General features: G+C 36.7%; 1 protein-coding gene across 1 annotated transcript; it reads left to right on the top strand.

The window, feature by feature from the left end:
- Positions 1-1,680: 1,680 nt before the first annotated feature.
- On the top strand, positions 1,681-19,919 carry Hen1 (Hen1 methyltransferase). Its single transcript, XM_034984967.2, has 24 exons — positions 1,681-2,116; positions 2,678-2,848; positions 3,152-3,411; positions 3,587-3,759; positions 4,140-4,233; positions 5,033-5,266; positions 7,415-7,673; positions 8,390-8,559; positions 9,244-9,367; positions 11,435-11,501; positions 12,000-12,257; positions 12,565-12,613; positions 13,057-13,100; positions 13,388-13,486; positions 13,815-14,350; positions 14,427-14,754; positions 14,847-15,721; positions 15,805-15,827; positions 16,011-17,556; positions 17,635-17,772; positions 17,852-17,968; positions 18,507-18,722; positions 18,932-19,058; positions 19,613-19,919. The coding sequence occupies exons 1-24, from the start codon at positions 1,853-1,855 to the stop codon at positions 19,744-19,746; spliced, it is 6,306 nt and encodes a 2,101-aa protein (XP_034840858.2). The 5' UTR covers positions 1,681-1,852; the 3' UTR covers positions 19,747-19,919.
- Positions 19,920-20,033: the final 114 nt, after the last annotated feature.

Raw genomic sequence — 20,033 nt, forward strand, 5'->3', positions numbered from 1 at the left:
AGAAGTCAAAATGGAATATTAAGAGTTATATTTTCAAACGGAAATTCGGATGCAAATGGTGCAATTTTAAATAATGACGGCGTCGGCCATAACACGAGCGCAGGGTATTTGAGAGCGCCGGCATCGAAGCATCTTTGAAGGTGTCGCATGAGGGCGTTTGGCGCCCCCTTAGACCCGGCGCCCGTGTGCGCCGCACACCCTGCACCATAGACGCCTCTGGACCAAAGCCTAAAGCAATATACCTAGTACTTAGTAGGTAACCAATGTGCGTTCAAACTTAATGTTATCAAGCCACGTATCAAGCACGTAATTAGCATTAAACCATGATTAAACCGGTTACAAATGATAGATCACAGACAATGCTGTCAATTCGACAATAGTTACTTTCACTGAACTAAGTCTATCAAGGGAAATAAATTAACATCGACACTTCCGCATGCTTAGCTAAATTATAGTGTCATAGGCGATTGCAATAGTGCGAGACTGAAGATGAAGTAGGTTCATTGGTGCGGTTTATTTAGAAATGACGAGGTCAGGAGACGTGGTGCAGGCGCAGACTAGTCATTAGTGTGACGGTGTATATCTAACACTTTACTTGTCATTTTTTACAAAAGGCTCGTCGTGAGATTATCCGTTCTGCTAGTCAGTGTGTGTTTTCTTATGCTAGATCACTGTTCAAGCATCACAGGCGATCCGTGGAGATTAGAGAAACCGACATAAAGAAACCCATAACAGAGACGAAGCCAGGAGACGTGGCGCAGGCACATACTCGTCATCAGTGTGACGCTTTACTTGTCAATTTTTTTCTGAAGGCTCGCAGCGACACTTTTGAGATGGTCCGTCCTATGCTAGTCCGAACTCCGAAGTCTCCCAATGCTGTGTTTTCTTGTGCTGCATCAAGCACCACAGGCGATCTGTGGAGACTTGAGAAACCGACATAAATACCCAGAGACCAGTCGCAAATATTATGTACGTACTAGCTGATGCCCGCGACTTCGTACGCGTGGATTTGGATTTTTAAAAATTCCGTGGGAACTCTTTGATTTTCCGGAATAAAAAGAAGCCTATGTCCAGGTCCTCCAGGTCTTAAACTCACAAACAAACAAACAAAGGTCATGCAAAAAATCACGTCGATCCGTTGCTATGTTGTACGTGATTGAAGGACAAACCAACAAACAAACACATTTTCGCGAGTGATGTAGCAATGTTTTACGGCTCATAGGGATGAAGAGCGGTGATAGCCCAGTGGTTGATGTCGGCCTTCTATTCGGTAGGTTAGGTTCAATGCCGGGCACACACCTTTAACTTTTCGGAGCTACGCGCGTTTTAAGCAATTAAATATCACTTGCTTTAACGATGAAGGAAAACATCGTAAAGGAAACCTGCATACGGTCTGAGAATTCCCCATATTGTTTTTAAAGGTGTCAAGTCTTCCTGCCAATCCACACTTGGCCAGCGTGGTAGATGATAATTAGCGGAGAGCACTTAGGTAATAGTGCTTATCTAAAAAATTGTACCCTTTTAAATCCACTTAATTATCATTCTAAAGTTACCCGCTTTGGTTGTATTCTATAGCATCTATAAAAAAAACTATTGTCTATTATGGTTTGGCTGACATTGACAAATGACAAAGCCATAAAGCACTAAGGCCACCAACCACCACTAAGGGCACCACTGACAGATCCTTGACATCCTGACATTTCACAAAAACAAAACAATAACAATCAAGTAAAACATGTGAAAATCAGTGAAAATTATAGAAATTATCGGCACAGTACCTATATAATAATATGTCGTAGGAGAAATAGAATTCATAGAATTTCACAAAATACCACATGTACTAATCAGAACAATGATTATCGCATTTCAGGCATTGTTATTCTTCCGGGAAACTTTCGTCACCGTGATCGAAAGATTTCTTGGGCCGTACTACCGAAAGTTGAGTTTGAGGTTTAAAAGTGATGAAGAAGACGACGATGATGAGTCTGATGATCACGTATTTGCGGAGTACGATGATGAAAAGGGGATTGTGTTTTACCCGCCGGTGTATGCGCAGCGATACGCCGCCGTCAGCGACTGTCTTTTGGACGAACGATGGTGTGGCAATTTGGAGAAGGTAAATTAATTCTACGTTTTAAAGTATACATACCTTGAGCTTTAGGTAGGTAGGGGCTCTACGAGTTGGATAAGACCAATAATTATTACAACCTACAGGTATGTACAAAAAAAGAGTATCAAAATATAGGTAAATGTAAAGGCCCGTAAGTAAATAGGTAGGCTGTAAATATAAAGGAATCCCCTTATTTTACCCCCTTAGAGGATGAATTATACATTGATACAATTACTGACTTATTTACAAACAGAAGCCTACCAGGCTCCATATATTTATCTAACTTAAAAAATCACATATTTCCCATAAAAACTAACATCTCTTATTTTGGTTCCTTAGAAAATTAATTTTCATAAATCCTTTTGTAATTCTTACATAATATGTTATTTGTGAAATTCCTGCGCAATCATTAGGCATCTAGATTCTAGATCCACTTGTTTAAGCTGTACACTGTCTGTTAGTATTGGTAGAATGATTTTATTAAGTAGATTTAAATGCTTAAAATTTAATATTGTTTATCATTTAATATTATACATTTATCATTTAAATGTATAATATTTGTTTCAGGTTGTAGATCTTGGATACCATGACATGAGTTTCATCAAATATCTTAAAGATGTGCCTGGAATAAAACACATTTTAGGAGTGGACATAGAATCTATTCCTCTGAGATGTTCATCCGACCTTCTGGGATGTGACAACTATGTAGCAAAAAGAGAAACCCCATTGCAAGTTACTGTAAGTTAATTTTTGTATTTAATTTAATTATAGTAATACTGCAAAATGGCAAGGGAACATTATGAGCAATGGATGGGTTGATCATGATGAATTAAATTCTTGTAAGCTGACAACATTCCATCTACACACACTAAACATTTTGCATCATCATGCTGCATATGCATGGCTTAGGTTTGGAATACTCTTCCCAATCTGTGTTTCCCACCAATTAGTCACACATCATCACTTTCCATCAGGTGTGCTTGTGGTCAAGCGTTTGTCTATAATGAATAAAAAAGCATTATTGTAGAATTGTTGTTTCAGCTTTTTCAGGGTAATGCAGCAGACCCAGACTACAGGCTAATAGGATGTGATGCTGTGGTGGCCATTGAAATGATAGAGCACATGCTTCCACATGACCTGGAGCGACTCATCCATACAGTTTTTGGTTTCATAAAACCCCGTATAGCTGTTTTTACCACACCTAATGGGGATTTTAATGTCCTGTTCAAAGCTTTGCAGAAAAATGGCTTGAGAAGATTGGACCATATGTTTGAATGGAGCCGTGAACAGTTTCATGATTGGTATTGATCTTTTGAAAACATTTTTTGTTAAGCAGGTATCATTATTTTTAAGTTTGACATTTCTAGCTGTCATTTTGGTCTCTGGGATTAAAAAATAGACTATAGATACTTTTTGAACTGGGCCGAACAAAATGTATTCTGTGACTCTAGAACCCAAACTAACTTTATGTTACAGGTGTAGCAATATAGTTGCTCGGTACCCGGAATACACAGTCACCTGCAAGGGCATAGGCCCTGGCCCACCCGACACATTGCAGTTAGGCTGTTGCAGCCAACTTGCACTGTTTGTTGCTAAAGATTACAATAAGCAGCCCGACTTGGATCTTAACACCTTGGCTTTAGTGGCAAGTAAGTTATCATCATCATCATAATCTCAATTCATCACCGGTCCATTACTAAGCATCAGACTCCTCTGTCAACGGGAAGAGTAGGCCATAGACGCTGGCCATATCTGGATTGGCCGTCTTCACACAACTTTAAGGACATATGGAGAACTGAAACATGCAGGTTTCCTTTCGATGTTTCCTTCACTGTATAAAGCAAGTGATATTTAATTACTTGAAATGCACAACTTTACTCTGAAAAGTTAAAGGTGCCAGGATTGAACCCCTGGACTCCCAAATAGGAATCCAACGTCTTACCCTAGTAGTGATAGCCTAGTGGCTATCACTGCTATCTTAGTGCTAGTCTAAAAATAGGATTTCTAATAAATTTCACTTTTATTTCAGAAACATCAAGTCTAAGCGATTTAAGTCACATGATAGACAGTTGGGAGAGTTCAGATTTGACAATAGAAAACAATATGATATGTGCACCACCCAGGTGAGCTTATAATTTTCTTATTTTGTTTATATATTGGGTAAAAGAGTCACTCTATTCTTTCTCTTAGTTAAAATTGCTTTTTGTTACTGTATGTCTTATTGGTTCCAAAATAAATAGAAATATAAAGATTTTTTTATTCAAATAAAGGGGCTTTTTAATCGTCACTTGAATCTTTCACTTGATCAGAAAGACCTTCCTACCAAGAAGAACAAGCAAGAAACTAGGCGGTTGCTGTTTTCAAATATTCAATTTATGATGTTATGCCATGTATAAGTACATGCAGTCCTGTGCATTGCTGGAGCGAAATTATGGATTTGTCAATAAATTATGTTTTTCTCTTTTATTTGATTCGTCTTAGAGATGGATTTTATTAGAACGCTGCTGCATGAAATGATAGAAAATTTTGTATGCTTGCAACTGATATAATTTTAGCAGTTTATTCTTAAAGATAAAGCCTAAAATTTAGACTTCAAAAGTTAAGCGTTAAGATTTGTATCCTCTGTCTTGATCGCTGGCTACGCTGCACGTGCGTCGAATAGGCGTTAAAGACTATTTGACGGACGTGCAAATCCCCTCGCACGATTTTCACCTCCCTCAAACCGTGCCCTTGACTTCGTTTGCATGGATACAGGTTTTTGAAAACACACACACCTTCCTTCCAGCATCAGTTTTCCCCGAGCAAGCGCGCTCCATCTTAGGTTGCATCAGCATTGCCACCAGGTCTGATTGCAGCCAAGTGCTGGTCTATAAAAAGCAACTTTATTGTAAAATAATATTAGTGTTATTTGCGAAATGCCAGTGTCGAATCCTATCCCGAGCTGTTGTACGACGAGCCTTCCTGCATAACACTAGCCTTATCTCCCCCGTTTTCCCTGGACTCAATGGAATGCAAGGACCAGATAGTGCAATGTAACTTAGATTCGGAAATCGGCAAGAACTTCCTCATGTTTGATGATGAAGTGTATTTCAACGTTTTGGCGCCTCGGCGGGTGAAGTACTGTAGAGTTTATGACATTGAAGATGTTGCTAGCAGGTTTATTGATTCTAAAATAATATGTTGCATAATAGTTGTTACAGTACGCAGCCTTTAGAATGTCATTTCGGCTTTGTACAGCGTTGTCTCTTGTCACTCATACCCATATGACGTTTTGTCGGTCTTACGCGACAGGTCGAAATGGCAATCGGAAAGGGAACGCCCCGCACACCTGACAGCGGGCGAGCGCCGTTCACACCCACACGTTTATAGATCGTTAAGTAACTATATCCTCGCCATGTTCGCCTTTATACTTATTGCCATATGTGGCCCCTAAAAGACAAGTGCTCGCACGACGTTCTGCACTCGTTATTTCTATTTAAACGGCGCCTTGTCATAGAATGAGCGTAAATGACATAGCACGCGACAGGTCACACCAAGGGCGGATCCAAGGGGGGGGTCACGGGGGTCATGACCCCCCCCTGGGCTGCGTCCAGGACCTAGGTGGACCACTAATTAAAATTGTTAAACATAATGTTTTTTATATTTTTATATACCTAAATTTTATGTAAGTTCCTTCAATACTTAATCAATTTAATATAATATTTTGTATGATGCCAAAAACATTATGTTCTTGCGAACAAACGCATCCAAAATTTGAATTTTACCGCGCCACCGCTACCTTTCATCGAGATGTCACATTTCGTGTGTCGTTCTTCAATTATTGAAGAACATTACACGGCACTTGCCCAGGGCCCACGATCGATTAGGGCCCAGTAGTCCCTGCCAGATCACCAAACTATAACAGACCAACCGATATTTTAATACCCAAAAACATATTTATTTCGATAAAATCAACGGTCAAAAAAGCCATCTCAAACAAAGGACAGATGACTTTATAGTTTTTAGTACAAAATTTTTGGCATTTATCTATATCGTAATACAATATTTCTGACATTTATCTTTTCTTTTTTTGTAAATAATGTCATAAATTTTGCGCTCGCTTCGCTCGCACGTACGGTCCACTACGATTAAAAATCCCTTTCGAGATGCAAGCTATCACTGAGTAGTACCTACCTACCTACATTTGGCCATGAAAAAGTACCTAACAAGATGATAGACAGACAGAAAATTTCGCGCTCGCTTCGCTCGCGCTTTTGCTCTGTATTAGTTGTTGCCCGCCCGCAACCTTGTCCGCCTTGATTTAGGTTTTCAAAAAACCGTAGGAACTCTTTGTTTTTTCGCATAAAAAGTGTATGCAGGTTTCCGGGATGAAAGCTTTCTCTGTGTAGTACCTGGTCAAAAAGATAGACCGTCAAATGGTAACAGATAAGTAGATAAACACGCTTTCGCATTTATAATATTAGTAGCTACCTTATGATTTTATCGTAAATATATGAAAAATTTCGCGCTCGCTTCGCTCGCGCTTTTACTTTATATTGGTTGATGCCCGCAACTTCGTCCACATAGATTTAGTTTTTTAAAATTTCTGTGAGAACCCTTTAATTTTCCGGGATAAAAAGCCGTTTCCGAGTGTAAACTATCTCGGAATAGTACCAAATTTTGATTTAGAATATGGACTTTGAAAAGGTAACAGATAGATAGAAACATTCGCATTTATAATACGTCTTGAACGTGACTTATCTGCTTTCTTTGCCTATTCCAAGAAAATAGTACCTACTCTGTCAAGATCATAGGGGCCCCGTTATTCTAATGTGCCCAGGGCCTCCAATAGGTTAAAGACGGCCCTGCGTGCGGGTGTGCGGGGCGTCCCCCCCCCCAACCCCCGCTCGTACCCCGATTACCAACTCGACCTGTCGAAAGAGGTCGAGATGTTGTGACTTGACCACGACTATGTGACCCCCCCCTGGCACCAAAGCTGGATCCGCCCTTGGGTCACACCCGCACGTGACCCGTGTTATCTCGCACCGGGTTAGCGCGGGGATTGCCATCTTGACCTGTCGCGTACTATAGGTAAAAATATGTAGATAAATAAATCACTAGTTGTACGTTTAACACACGATCATTTATTGAGCAGGTACGATTAATTTAGTTAATTATCCATTATAAAGAAATATCAGTTATTTCATAATTAAATTCCATGAACGTCTTCAAAGCACTATAAAATAAAACAATCCGTAATTAGGTAATGGAAATCCAATTTTAGTAACTAAACCTATTGCTAAAAAGTGTATTGTTATTTTGCAGATTAAATTGTTCGACATTTCTCGTGAAGAAATTCTCAAAAGCGACGCAAAATTTAATGGCGAAAAACAAAATGGACTCGTATGCACACACGCGTGAAATTGTAAACGAAATCCGAAATTTGACAAAAATACTCAATTTTAACAAGGAGCGTATGGACAGAGATTTTGAAGGCACCTGGTGTAATATAAACTGGGGCACGAATGCTCCATACTGGAACCAGTACTACAGGATTGTCAGAGAATATAGGTATCCGTTTGAGGTGCGTACTACGTTTTAATAAATCGTTTTCTCCCTAGCGTTAAGGTTGTCTGGAAGAGATCGCTATTTAGCGATAAGACCGCCTTTTTGTACCAACTTTTTAAGATTTCTTTTTGTAACCTGTCATTTGTGTTTTTGTGGTGCAATAAAGTATATACATATATACGTATCAGATTTGACATACCCGCGATTCATGCTCACGATCTAAGGCGGAAGGCGCTTATTTTCGTAAGTAGCTTAATCGGTAAAAATATCACAAGGGTGTCGATAAACTTAAAACTCCTAGGCGCAACGAGCACATACAAAGTCAAAATATGTTGGGTGTACGTAACTGAGAAACTGGTTAAGTAACACTGGTTTCGTAGGCAGCTGGAGTGTCACTGTAACCCTTCCTCACGAGCCGTCTCAGTCAACCGGTATACCTATATCTAGGCATCTCTAGATTTAACATCGACAAAATCAGCTACATTTACGAGACATGGTTGACAAATACCGTGGCAACTCTTTGATTTTCCGGGATAAAAAGTAGCATAAGTCCTTCCCCGGGATTTAAGCTAACTTTGCACCAAGTTTCAACAAAATCGGTGAAACTGTTGGGCTGTGAAAAGCTAGCAGAAAAACACTTTCGTATTCATAATAATATTATGGATATGGATTTTCTGCACTAAAAATATAAGCTATCAATTTATTTATCTAACTGATACCATCTATTTGCAGGTTAAGACTCCCGAAACTCGCATTTTGGACTTAATTACAGAAGAAATTAACAGACTGGTAGATATGGAGTGTGATGAAGAAATGACATCAGATATGCACAAATTAGAAATACCTATTGGCCAGTTAATGCGAGTGGTCGAGCACATTACTACTGATGTCGACAAAGTTAAGTAAGTGAATATAATATTATATTTTCATCTTTATACAGGGTGTAACCAGAACGCTGGCAAAGACGAAGACAGGTACAAGACAAGTACTGATGATTACCAATGTGCCAAATTCTAACTTAACAGTTGTTTTAGAAACTAAAGTGTAAAGAAATTATTACAGCTCCTAGCTGATGCCCACGACTTCGTTCGCGTGAATTTAGGTTTTGAAAAATCCCGTGGGAACTCTTTGATTTTTCGGGATAAAAAGTAGCCTATATCACTCCATTTCCTTAAACCCATGCAAAAAATCACGTCAATCCATTGCTTCGTTGCGACGTGATTGAAGAATAAACCAACAGACAGTTTCGCATTTGTAATATGGCAATTTTTTTCTGTATTGCGTGTAAGTACTATCCAACACACCTAGTGTCTCCTTTCACCAAAGGTTGCCTGGTAGAGATTGCTGTGAGCAATAAGGCCGCCTTTGCATACAATCATTTTTTTGTTTTAGTTTCTGTAATAATTATGTAATATTTTTGTGTGCAATAAAGTATTTCTATCTATATATCTATGGATAGGGAAAATAGTTTTTTTAAATAGCTATGAGTCCGTGAAACGTGGACGGACTGGACGATACTATAAGAGTGTTGTTTTACTACGAAATCCTAAAAAAATGCCAAACTACACCTGAGTACTCTCTTTCAGAGAGCTTCTGGAATGGAACGGCTACGAGGTGATAGACGACCTCGTGATCTATTCTCGTCTAACAGTGGACAATATCTCTGAAGTCTCACAGGGTGACGATTGGCAAGAGGACACTATATCTGATGTAAACAATCATTTTGTAATTGTTTAGTTATTTTATTCATTAATTATTATTTTATTTTATAAATATATTCTCAATACCTTAGGGTGAGACCACAAACACTGCGATGCGACGTCGGATCGTAAAAATCTACGACGTCGCACAATGCACTGTGCAAATTTCTGATGCGGTGCCGCACCGTACAAACTTGCGATGCGACACGTATTCCCGTTCAGTCGGTGTTCACGTCTCTCTGTGTGCCATTCTGTGCTGTGTGTTTTTCTTGATGCGTCTTAACGCAAGCAGAAGTAGGATACGTGTAGTGCGGCCCATGGCTCACTAGAAATTGATGGTCAGAGTTTTCTCGTACGATGCCGTAAGCGGTGAAATTTTGCGATGCGATGTCGCACCGCAGTGTTGTGGCCTTGCCCTTATCCACGGAAAGAAGTTAGTATGTATAGCGCTGTCCCTATTACGTAATCCCATACAAATGATAGAGGCAAAAATCTCAGTGGCCGTTTGCAATTTTGGGTCACCAAACATGTTTTCAAAAAACATTCGATATTCAATCAGAAAACATAGTTTCGTTTGTGATTGGTTGGTGTATCAAAATGGTTAGCGCTCATAGATTTTGCGCATTTTTATGGAGTTACATAACTTTCCGCGGATTGCTTGTTCTAGAATATTAGTCTGTAGTATAAAATTGGAACTGTAATTTTTAGTTTCATCACAGTTTAAAAAAGTTATATTGACCTATATTAGTTTTGTAATCAACCGTTATCTAATCTTAGCTTGGTTACTTGTACATTACAATTTAATTGTAAGACAAAGTCTCATAGTTATCTTAACGAATATAGTTCTAAGAAGTAAGTACTTACCTTAAAACTTTCTTTTTTTGTACCTGATTGGGTTGGTGCCTGTGTCGAAAATAAATCATTTCTTAGTAATTATTAAATGGAGGGTCATCTAAAATTCATAAAATCAACGTCCTTGTTAGCTTTAAGTTTGCTAACCATTTTAAATTATAGATTTAACAAAAAAAAATACGAAAAATACGTCAAATGTTTATGTCGTCACATATATGTATTTCATGTAAGCTCGCATACTAAACCGTTTTGACGTATCATAAAAAGTTGATGATTTGACTAGTTGGCACCATCCCTATTGTTATTTCTTTTGTTTCATTCAGCAAGTCGTATTTACAAATACAGTAGACAGCTGATGTAGTACTTTGTAAGTTTGTATATGTACCATTAAAGGATTCTTACTTTTATAAACGCATGTTTTATTTTTGGCCAAAAATCTCTCCATAGACGCGGAACTAGGTAGCGGAGCGGAGCGAGATAGTAATGCAGTGCGGAGTTGCGGACTTTGTTTGTGTTTTTCCATACGCGGAGCTAGCCCCGCTCCGCTTCCTCGCTCCGCATTAAAATGTGCGATTTTTTTAAACTAGTCCGAAAATCCTTGTCCACAGAGTGGGGGTTTTATGCAATTCTATTGGTTAATATTTTGCATAGCTCCGCTCTGCTTCTTTCTTCTCCGCACCAGTGGACAGGCAGCTTTATATAGTCTTGTACGCGTTCTCCGCTCTAGGACTCTTCGGCTCCTTGTAGGTGCTATAGCCGCATTTTGGAGCCAAAAAGTCCTACAGTGGAGACCGTTCGTTATACCTCGGGAAAATTGTGACAAATCCTGTTTATATTATTCTAGCTGTAACTTCTGGGAGAGTCTGAAGTCTATATTACCCCTAACCCCTTGTACATGTTGGCCATATGCGCTTGGCGAATGTGTTCTGCGAACATAATATAACCGGGTACTATGGGTCACATGTGGATAGCTCTCGCTGGCTTGCCGCCTCGTTGTTGTAGTGCATTTGATTCCATACAAATCAAAACGTCTTGGCGCAATTTACAAACGGCGTTTAACATTGGCCGTTAGCGACAGTCTCCGAACGCTTTGGGTTAAGGTGAACTAGAAGCTTATGAGCACACGAAGTGATAATTTAAACAGTCCATCTATTTAGTATCAAAAGCATAAATGTAGTCCTAGAAACTACGGTTTACCACATTAATTTGACTATAATTTTTGCAGTGGGATACGACGGATGTGCGTTCCACTTCATTTTCAGATGGTAGTACGATTGTACCGGATTACTATGGTTTGCATTATTTTGTTTTTTACAAAAATGCTCTTTATTATCAGCCCGCCTCGCGTGACCAGGCAAAAATGTTTACGCGGCATTCGATAAAATATCAGTCTCACAGAAAAGCTCACGATTAAAAGTTGATAAAAGTGACACATTGGCATCAATTCTGATGTTTTTTCTATAAACTTTACAGTATCTGCATCTTTTTCTTTTTAATATTGACCGAAAATTAAATTTAAATTTAAATTTAAAAACTCAATTTTAGTGCACTCTACAAATTTCAACAACAGGCCCACGACTGGCACCTAAATCCACGAGGTTTGACGGTTATAAATTAAATTAGAATTGTCTGTCCCTTTCTTGTTACATCAGTGAGAAAAAGATGTGAATACTCTTAAGAGTTGCACTGAGACTTGAGTATTAATACCATTGATATACTATAGTTCTCGAATTAATTACGCTGGGTTGATAATTACAATGCTATACACATAGGAATAACTGATTCTACAGGTCTGCGTCTTCGTCGTGCTATTGATCAAAAAGTGCGCAAACTTCGATCATTACTTACCGTTGATAAAGATATAACCACCGAGTTAGACCGCGTAGTATGCAGATTGATGAAGCTCGCCATTTGCACAAGTAAAGGAAGACAGAATCCACCACCCATAAGTTGGATGCAGTGCAAGCTCTTCGATCTACTCACTCTCACTGAAAAGTCTGTTGAGCGACGGAGACTGCAGAGATACTCATTAAAAGCTATCGAATACCGTGAGAAAGCCATCATATTTTCTTAATATTAAATCAATTTTTTTTCTTAAGGATTATTTAGGTAGTAGGTATCTATCTATCTCAATCATTTTATTCTTTGGACTAAAATTTGAACTTATAAGGAAAGGCTGATGAGTTTCTAATATTATAAATTATTTGTTTACGAAAACAGGTCGTTTCTTGGTTTAGAATAGAGCCGAAAACGACCAGAAGGCAGAAACTATTGGTGACCAAAATATCAAGACACGGCCAGTGTCCAAGCCAAATTCTAAAAAAATATTAACTTTTACATCGGCTTTTATTTCAGAATATAAAGATGTCGTCAATCAAGACGAAATAAAGATGGATCATACAGGGTAAGTGGTTACACATTTTCAAAACATTTACTATACAATATTTTCCACGGAAAGAAGTTGGTATAGTGCACTCTCTGTTACGTAATCCCATACAAATGACAGAGACAAAAATCTTAGGGGCGTTAAGCATTTTGAGGCACCAAAAAATCAGAAACGAAACTACGAATTGAAATTATCAATGGTACCATTATCCAATGGTACCATTGAGTGTCATTGGTGATGGAGTTGGGAGGTGGACATTGGAACTCTCTGATAGTATGAACAGGATAGTGGAATTTGGAATCATTTGCTTTGTTTTCATCAGAAATTTTTAAAACTGCAATGAACATGGTAGTGAGATGGAAGTTGGACACTGTAACTCAATGGCATAAGTTGTGTTTGGACTATTAACTATTTATTACTATACTATTACCTCATTGTTACTTACTTTATTTTGTTTTTAGTGAACTGATTGTGTCGAAATATCAAAACTCAGATCTTCCACCAGGTATGGTTTTGTAAACATGTTGATACGTGTTTTTTTATCTTGAATTCTTTTTATCTCGAACTGAGCAGATTTTTTTACTAGAACTAAGTATAGGTGCCGTCGTACTTGCTCATTTTATTTAACTTTTAGACTACACTGGGGCCGATTCTCTAGTACACAATCTCTAAACTAAACTAAATTAACAGGACTAAATCTAGTGCTTTCCTTTTACGCAAGCAGCCTTATGAAAGGGATAGCAATAGATTTAGACGTGATATTTTAGTTTAGTTTAGAGATTGTGTACAAAGGAATTAGCCACAATATCTATGTCAATGACGATTCACAAATACAAGATAATTCTGAATTTGAAGATTATAATATCAGCATTACCAGCAATGAATTCAAAGGTATCAATAAATATTTAATTAAGTTATGAAGGGAAGGGAGAAGATTGTGTAGTAAAGATTGGCTATTTGTAAAATAAATTATAATCTAAATATATAAAAGGAAAAGGTGACTGACTGATCTATCAATGGACAGGTAAAACTTCTGGACGGATCAGGCTGAAATTTGGCATGCAGACAGCTTTTATGGCGTAGGCATCCGCTAAAAAGGGAATTTTGAAAATTCAACCCCTAAGGGGGTGAAATAGGTGTTTGAAATTTGTGTAGTCCACGCGGACGAAGTCGCGAGCATTAGCTAGTTATAGTATAAATCAGTATTGAGAGATTTCAGATGAATTTTTAGAGTGTGAAAATAGTAATATCCGAGAAGAACATATCAATGTCACGTTAGGAATGGATTTGAAGGAAGTGGATAATAGTCATGGCACAGAATTACTCGTGGAAGTGACTAGCCAATTAGACAAATGTAGTGCGGAACTAGTCCCGTATCACAGTTGTAGGAGTGCATCTGGTTTGATAAAATCTGGCGAAAGTGCTTGTAGCACATTTATTAGTGCTGGAAAAAAACAAGATATACTTAATGATAATCATGAAATCTCGTTAGATAAAAAAAATAAGATAAATGGCTCAGGAGAAATTAAAACGCAAAACAAACCTATTCCTAAAAAACGAAGCAACGGTAACTTTGAAAGTAAATATAATATACATAAAGCGAGTAGGACAAAGATTAGTAAAAAAGTTTCAATTAGAAGATCAAGTTATGTTAATGTTCTAAAATACGATGCTTTTAAATATAAAAAATGCAAGGTGAAAGAAAAGAGACAACTGAAGGAACGTCAGATATTTCTATCTACTCCATCGAGACCGGTAAATAAACAAAACCGCCTTTTTTAATAGCTTTATTTATAATCAAGTCCCGGTCAGTAAAAAAAATTGTTTTCAGATTCCTGCCAGTTTGATAGAACTCTGTCATTCGCTATCGAATAAAAATTTGGAAAAATTTAAGTCTACTGTTTCTAATAGCGATAGCAATGAACTATGCCAACTAAGCAGTGATAAGGCAGCTACTGAAGAGTTTATTGGAATAGTTACAGTAGATGACGAAGAAACCATAGCTGTTCAATATAATATCGGAATATCTCATGAGTCGGATTTAGATTTAAAAAACGAAGACGTACTAGAAACTATTATTAACTTATCTAAGGATGATAGTTATTGCACACCGGAAATAAATCCAGAAAAAATCCAATCGAAAACGATATTTTTATATGGTGAGAAATAGTACTTACATAATATGGAAAATATAAGCAATTAGTAATTGTTAGATGTAGGTACTATCTTAAACTTTAAAATAACATTTCAGATTGGGATGAGCCCAGTACGTCTGAAGGAGTCCGTCACTTAAGTACAGACGTTCAGTGCGGTCCAGATGTGACCACTGCTTGTCCAATGATGTCGCAAACAACATCCCTTTCTAGGATGCCAAGGTTATTTACAACGGGAATAAAAATTGGGGAACCGATCACTGATATGAAAACTAATAATACTTACGACTTCGGTACATGCACAGAAATGTGTCATAATAACGATTTGACGGTAAGCCATACTAAAACTAAAAAATCCATCCCAAATGTTACACCAAGTTTTACGATGACACAAGTTATTGATGATGAAACCATATTTGCTCATAATTTTCATTCAAGTACTGAAACAAAACTACTCAAACCTGTGTTAAGTGCTCTTAAAACTGAGGGTTCCGGCTCAGAGTTTTGTGAAAATGTAGCAAGCTATGCCAAATCATCGACACAATTTAAAAATACTAGCGATTTCCAAATTCAATCTGTGAGTAATGAAAAAAATATTGTAATAAAAACATCGCAAGCAAGTTATGATAGAGCGAGTTTGGTATGTGGAGGCGTTTATGTGCACAGTTTTAATGAAAGGCAAGTTTCTGAAGATGTAGTGTATCTAGGTGAGTGGCAACGAAAACAACAATTACCTAAAAGAAATCGTAGTTCCACTATAAGAAAAATACCACCACTGCCAATGAGACAAAAGGCATATTTGAAGGCACATTCAAGAGTTGATGAAATCAAAAGATTTTCTAAGAAAACTGCATCGGATACCAACTCTATATTGACTGCCAAGAATCATAAACCTTTGAATAAAACAGCGCAAAATAAGAAAAATTACTCAACCGATCCTGATAAAGCAAGTGAAATTAATACTGTTAAGAAGGTAAGACAAAATAATACTTAATTTTTATCAAAAAGTTCTAAATTTATAAGATTGAGTTTCAATTTACAATAATCATGTTCCAGGTGTCACCGAAGATAGCTCTACGGTAAGAGCAAACATTTTTCTATATTAGCTAATGTATTTTAATCATAGTTTTAGGTGTCAATTTATAATCATGGAATAATTGATAAGATTATGTAAAAAAATATCATGTTGTTGTTTGTGCATTTGTTTCATAGCGCTTAGTCATTGCATGATTTTGCATTATAATTTGTGTGAGAAATTTCAGTTCGCATGTATCTAAGAATATGAAAACTATTTACACAACAAAAAAACGCACTAACGAAATTATTGTTATGAAAGAAAAGGAGCATCAAAAAAATAAGAAAGTTGAAAATTATTTACCTTTTTATTTACGAAGAAGAATACGGTCTTCTATTAAAGAAAACAATAATAATAATAAAAGTCAAAATGAAATCGACCAGAAGTCTGAAAATATTATTATCAAAGAAAACATATTTTCGCATTTGAACCCTGAAGAAATCACAAAAGGCTTAACTAAGATTCCTGAAAAAACCTTATTTTCTGATATTAATAACGAGTATATGATATTTCGTAATGAAATTCAAACAGGAAATGACTCCAATATAAAATTACCAATTCCTACAGAAATGATAAAAAGTGACAATCTAGACTGTAGTCACAGCCCTCCATCACAACATAGTTCTACTTGTTCTTCGCCCAATAGTATAGCAACTGTTCGCAATTCATCTACAAGAAATAGAGTCACCTGTAACTGGAGAAATTCTACATCGTCAGAAAGAAGTAGCTCTGGAATTTTAGAATCTGAAAATAAGGCTGCAAAAAATAAGAAATTTTCTCGGCGAGTCAAGAGTAACAAAAAACCTTCTATTTTATCATCTATGCTGTGTGATAATAAAGAAAATCTGCCAGAATCATCTAAAAATACTATTTTTTCTAAGAAGGATACAGGAAAATCTGCTAAAAGCATGTTTTTAGGAAGAACAAAAAGTGTTCTTATTGCTCAGATGACTACTGAGACTTTAGCTTTACCATTGCCATCCACAACTATTTCGAAAACTAAAATGCAAACTTTAACAAAGTCACACAAATCAGCGAACATTAATACTAGCAGTACTGATGATCAGTCATATGCTAGTTCATCAATATTTGAAACTTTGTTAGATGAGGATTCTAAAAATAACGACAGCAATTCCTACTTATTTACTAGCGTTCCTGATAACAAAGGATTTATAGAATCATCCTCAAATGTCATCTTTGAAAATGATACTTGTCGTAACCCTAATGAAGCTGACGACGAGTCTTTGAATAATCGTAAATCTATCCATAACACAAAAAGTAGCATTATATCTGCTATAAGAAAATTAATTGAGAGTAAATTAAATCTCCCAGAAAATTCCTATGACCGCGATTCTGACTCCGAAACTGTCATTTTGAGTAGAGATGATGATTACGTTAACAAATGTAATAACAGTTTTTCGCCTACAAGTATTGGTACAGAAAATACCATTGATTTAACTTACGGGTCAGAAAGCAACGTAGATTACTCGCATACTCATTGTCCTAGTACGGTGAACGAAAATGACATGGTACTTAATACTGTCGATTTAAAATCCCCAGATACTGAATCCGACTGTCTTTCACTTAAATCTTCTACATCTATGTCTACATCAAAATTTTCTGAATACTATTTAGCTGATAATGAATTTGAAAGCACAGCGCCTCAAGTTGACTCCTTAAATATTAGCTCAATTCAAGATATATTTGAACGTAGAGAACTGAATACCATACCTGTAAGTGTATTTTATATTTTGCACTTCTAGCTAGTATTATTTGCGATAAGATTTTCAAATAACTCTTAAAAATTTCAGAAAGTGGGTGGAGTATTAGCTACACAAGTATTTAGTGGGTTTTCAGTTAATGAACCGTTAACAGGCGATCAGCCGGATTTTGTAAATTTTATAGATTCAGAAACAGGCAGCTTTGCGTTTCGATCTGCTAGACAAGCTGTAAGTTTTAAGGAAAATCTATGTTTATTTTTTTGTATTAGAAATAGTCTTTTCACTTCAACTGAATTGTAATTTTTAGGCATCTGAAGAAATATTTGTATCCGGGCGGTCTTCTGACACATATGAATCATGTTATGTAGACGAGGACGCCTATGTCCCTAATTGGATGTTCAATATGATTAGTCAACAGCAATCGGTAACGATATTGTTTCTTTGATCCATGTTATCCATACTAATATTACAAATGCGAAAAGTTTGTCTATTACCTTTTCACGACTTATCCGCTTAACTGATTGACGAAATTTTGTCTCTACAGCTTGCATCTCGAACATGGATTACTTTTTTCTAAAAAAAAATCACGCAGACGAGTTACAGGCATTATCTAATAACATCACAAGACTATGTAAACTTTACATAACGCATTGCATCTCGAACATGGATTACTTTTTTCTAAGAAAAAATCACGCAGACGAGTTACAGGCATTATCTAATAACATCACAAGACTATGTAAACTTTACATAGTCTTGTGATGTTATTAGATAGTACCTGTAACTCGTCCGCGTGAATTTTTCTTAGAAAAAAGTAATCCATGTTCGAGATGCAATGAACTAACACATTTGCGCAAAAACGTTTATAAAACAGTGGTCTTAAAATATTTAAATTGCTAGTAGATACTTAAAGTAAATTTTGTTATTACGATAAAACAAATACTAAGAATAATTCTCGATTTCAGGCCGAAGAATCTGAAGCGGAGGAGATCAATTTAGCCTTGCAAATGCCCATGGATGAACCGGGTTTTGACCTGAATGGTAATGTTACGGAGCCAGGAATTGGTGTCGGTGCTGGTGCTGGTGATGGCAGGGGCATGCACAGTGATCGTTCACAAGACAGCTCTGGACGTGGAACTTCTCTTAGCTCGAGTGAAACCTCTTCTGGACCACAGAGTGAGGTATACCTTTTTTAAAAAGTCATACATTTTTAGAAATATTGCGTAATATTCGGCCTAGATAAGTCATAGATATAGAATAGCAGATACATATTATGACAAATCACGAACAAAATGACATCGCTCAAGTGGCCAGGTATTTTAAAATGAGAACTGATCTTTCGGTACTATTCTCGAAAATATCAACAATAGAATAATTTTGTTTCTTTCAGGCAATTTTAAGCGATCCGTCTAATTTTACGACACAAGTGAATTATTCACGCGAGCCAATGAATAATATGTCTGCAACGATTGGGGCACCAAGTCGTCCGGAGGCATCTACGGTATCGAACGCTGAAGGTAAGAAGACCTATCAACTATCTATCGGAACCTCGCATCTTATCTTAAGTTTATTGCATACACGAGTATTTCTAAAAATAAGCACAATATAAATCTTATTATGTATTCTTATAGGCGAGTTTTCAACCGTTTAAAACGATATTTTTATAATTTTTATGATAGTGTTTTTACCTACACCAATCGTTTAAAACGATTTATTTGGCCTTTAAAACGGCAAAATTTTATTTAAAACGTTTTGAATCGTTTGTTTTACACACACTTAAGGCAAATAACTAAACCGTCAGAAAACCTCAAAATAATAACTATCCCTGAACTAACTTTCCACGCAAGTATGTATTCAACCCTATTATGGTAGGCTTTTTAACTGAAATTTTTAGTTCCACATTGCATTCGGCACTTAATAAAAGTACGGTCAAACAGAAGTAGTACAAACCCTAAAAAGATTCGTGCCTTTGTCCTTTAGAGTCTCTGTGTCTTCAAAGATCTACTATAAGAGAATTTAGATAATAAAATATTTGCGTTAACACTAAGTTAAGCTAAAATACGCCTTACAGAAAATGATGGAGCGGACACGTCGAATCATCAAAGTAGGTGCCTAAGAAGTTTGATAAATCCAGCCCAAATTACAAGTGATATTGACGCTGATGTCAGTTCACTTGAAACTGATGCGCTCGATTCCGATAACTAACTAATTGAAATAATAGTTTTGATTAAACGAAGGCCAAGTTAAATGGATTTATGGTTTCGAGAAATTGTTATTTTCAAAATCTTTACTCTGGAATTCGATATGAGAGTACAGGTAAATCTAGGCTGTTCCTTTTGTAAGTAAATTGATGTTCAAAATAAATTATTGTATTGTTACCTTCGTGTTTTTATTTTAGAAGGTTCTAATTATAGAGTAGTCCTGACAAATCTAAGTCACAACCTAAAATATTTAACACATCTTGAATTCCAGAAAAAACTATTCCAAAAGAC

Source organism: Maniola hyperantus, chromosome 4 (genome assembly GCF_902806685.2).
Source record: "Maniola hyperantus chromosome 4, iAphHyp1.2, whole genome shotgun sequence".
In the NCBI taxonomy this organism is placed as follows: Eukaryota; Metazoa; Arthropoda; class Insecta; order Lepidoptera; family Nymphalidae; genus Maniola; species Maniola hyperantus.

Coding starts and splice junctions, on each gene's coding strand:
- Hen1 (XM_034984967.2), top strand. CDS start 1,853: ATGATTATCGCATTTCAGGCATTGTTATTCTTCCGGGAAACTTTCGTC. Junction 3,760..4,139: donor CACCTTGGCTTTAGTGGCAA/GTAAGTTATCAT, acceptor CTTTTATTTCAG/AAACATCAAGTCTAAGCGAT. Junction 15,828..16,010: donor TCACCGAAGATAGCTCTACG/GTAAGAGCAAAC, acceptor GAGAAATTTCAG/TTCGCATGTATCTAAGAATA.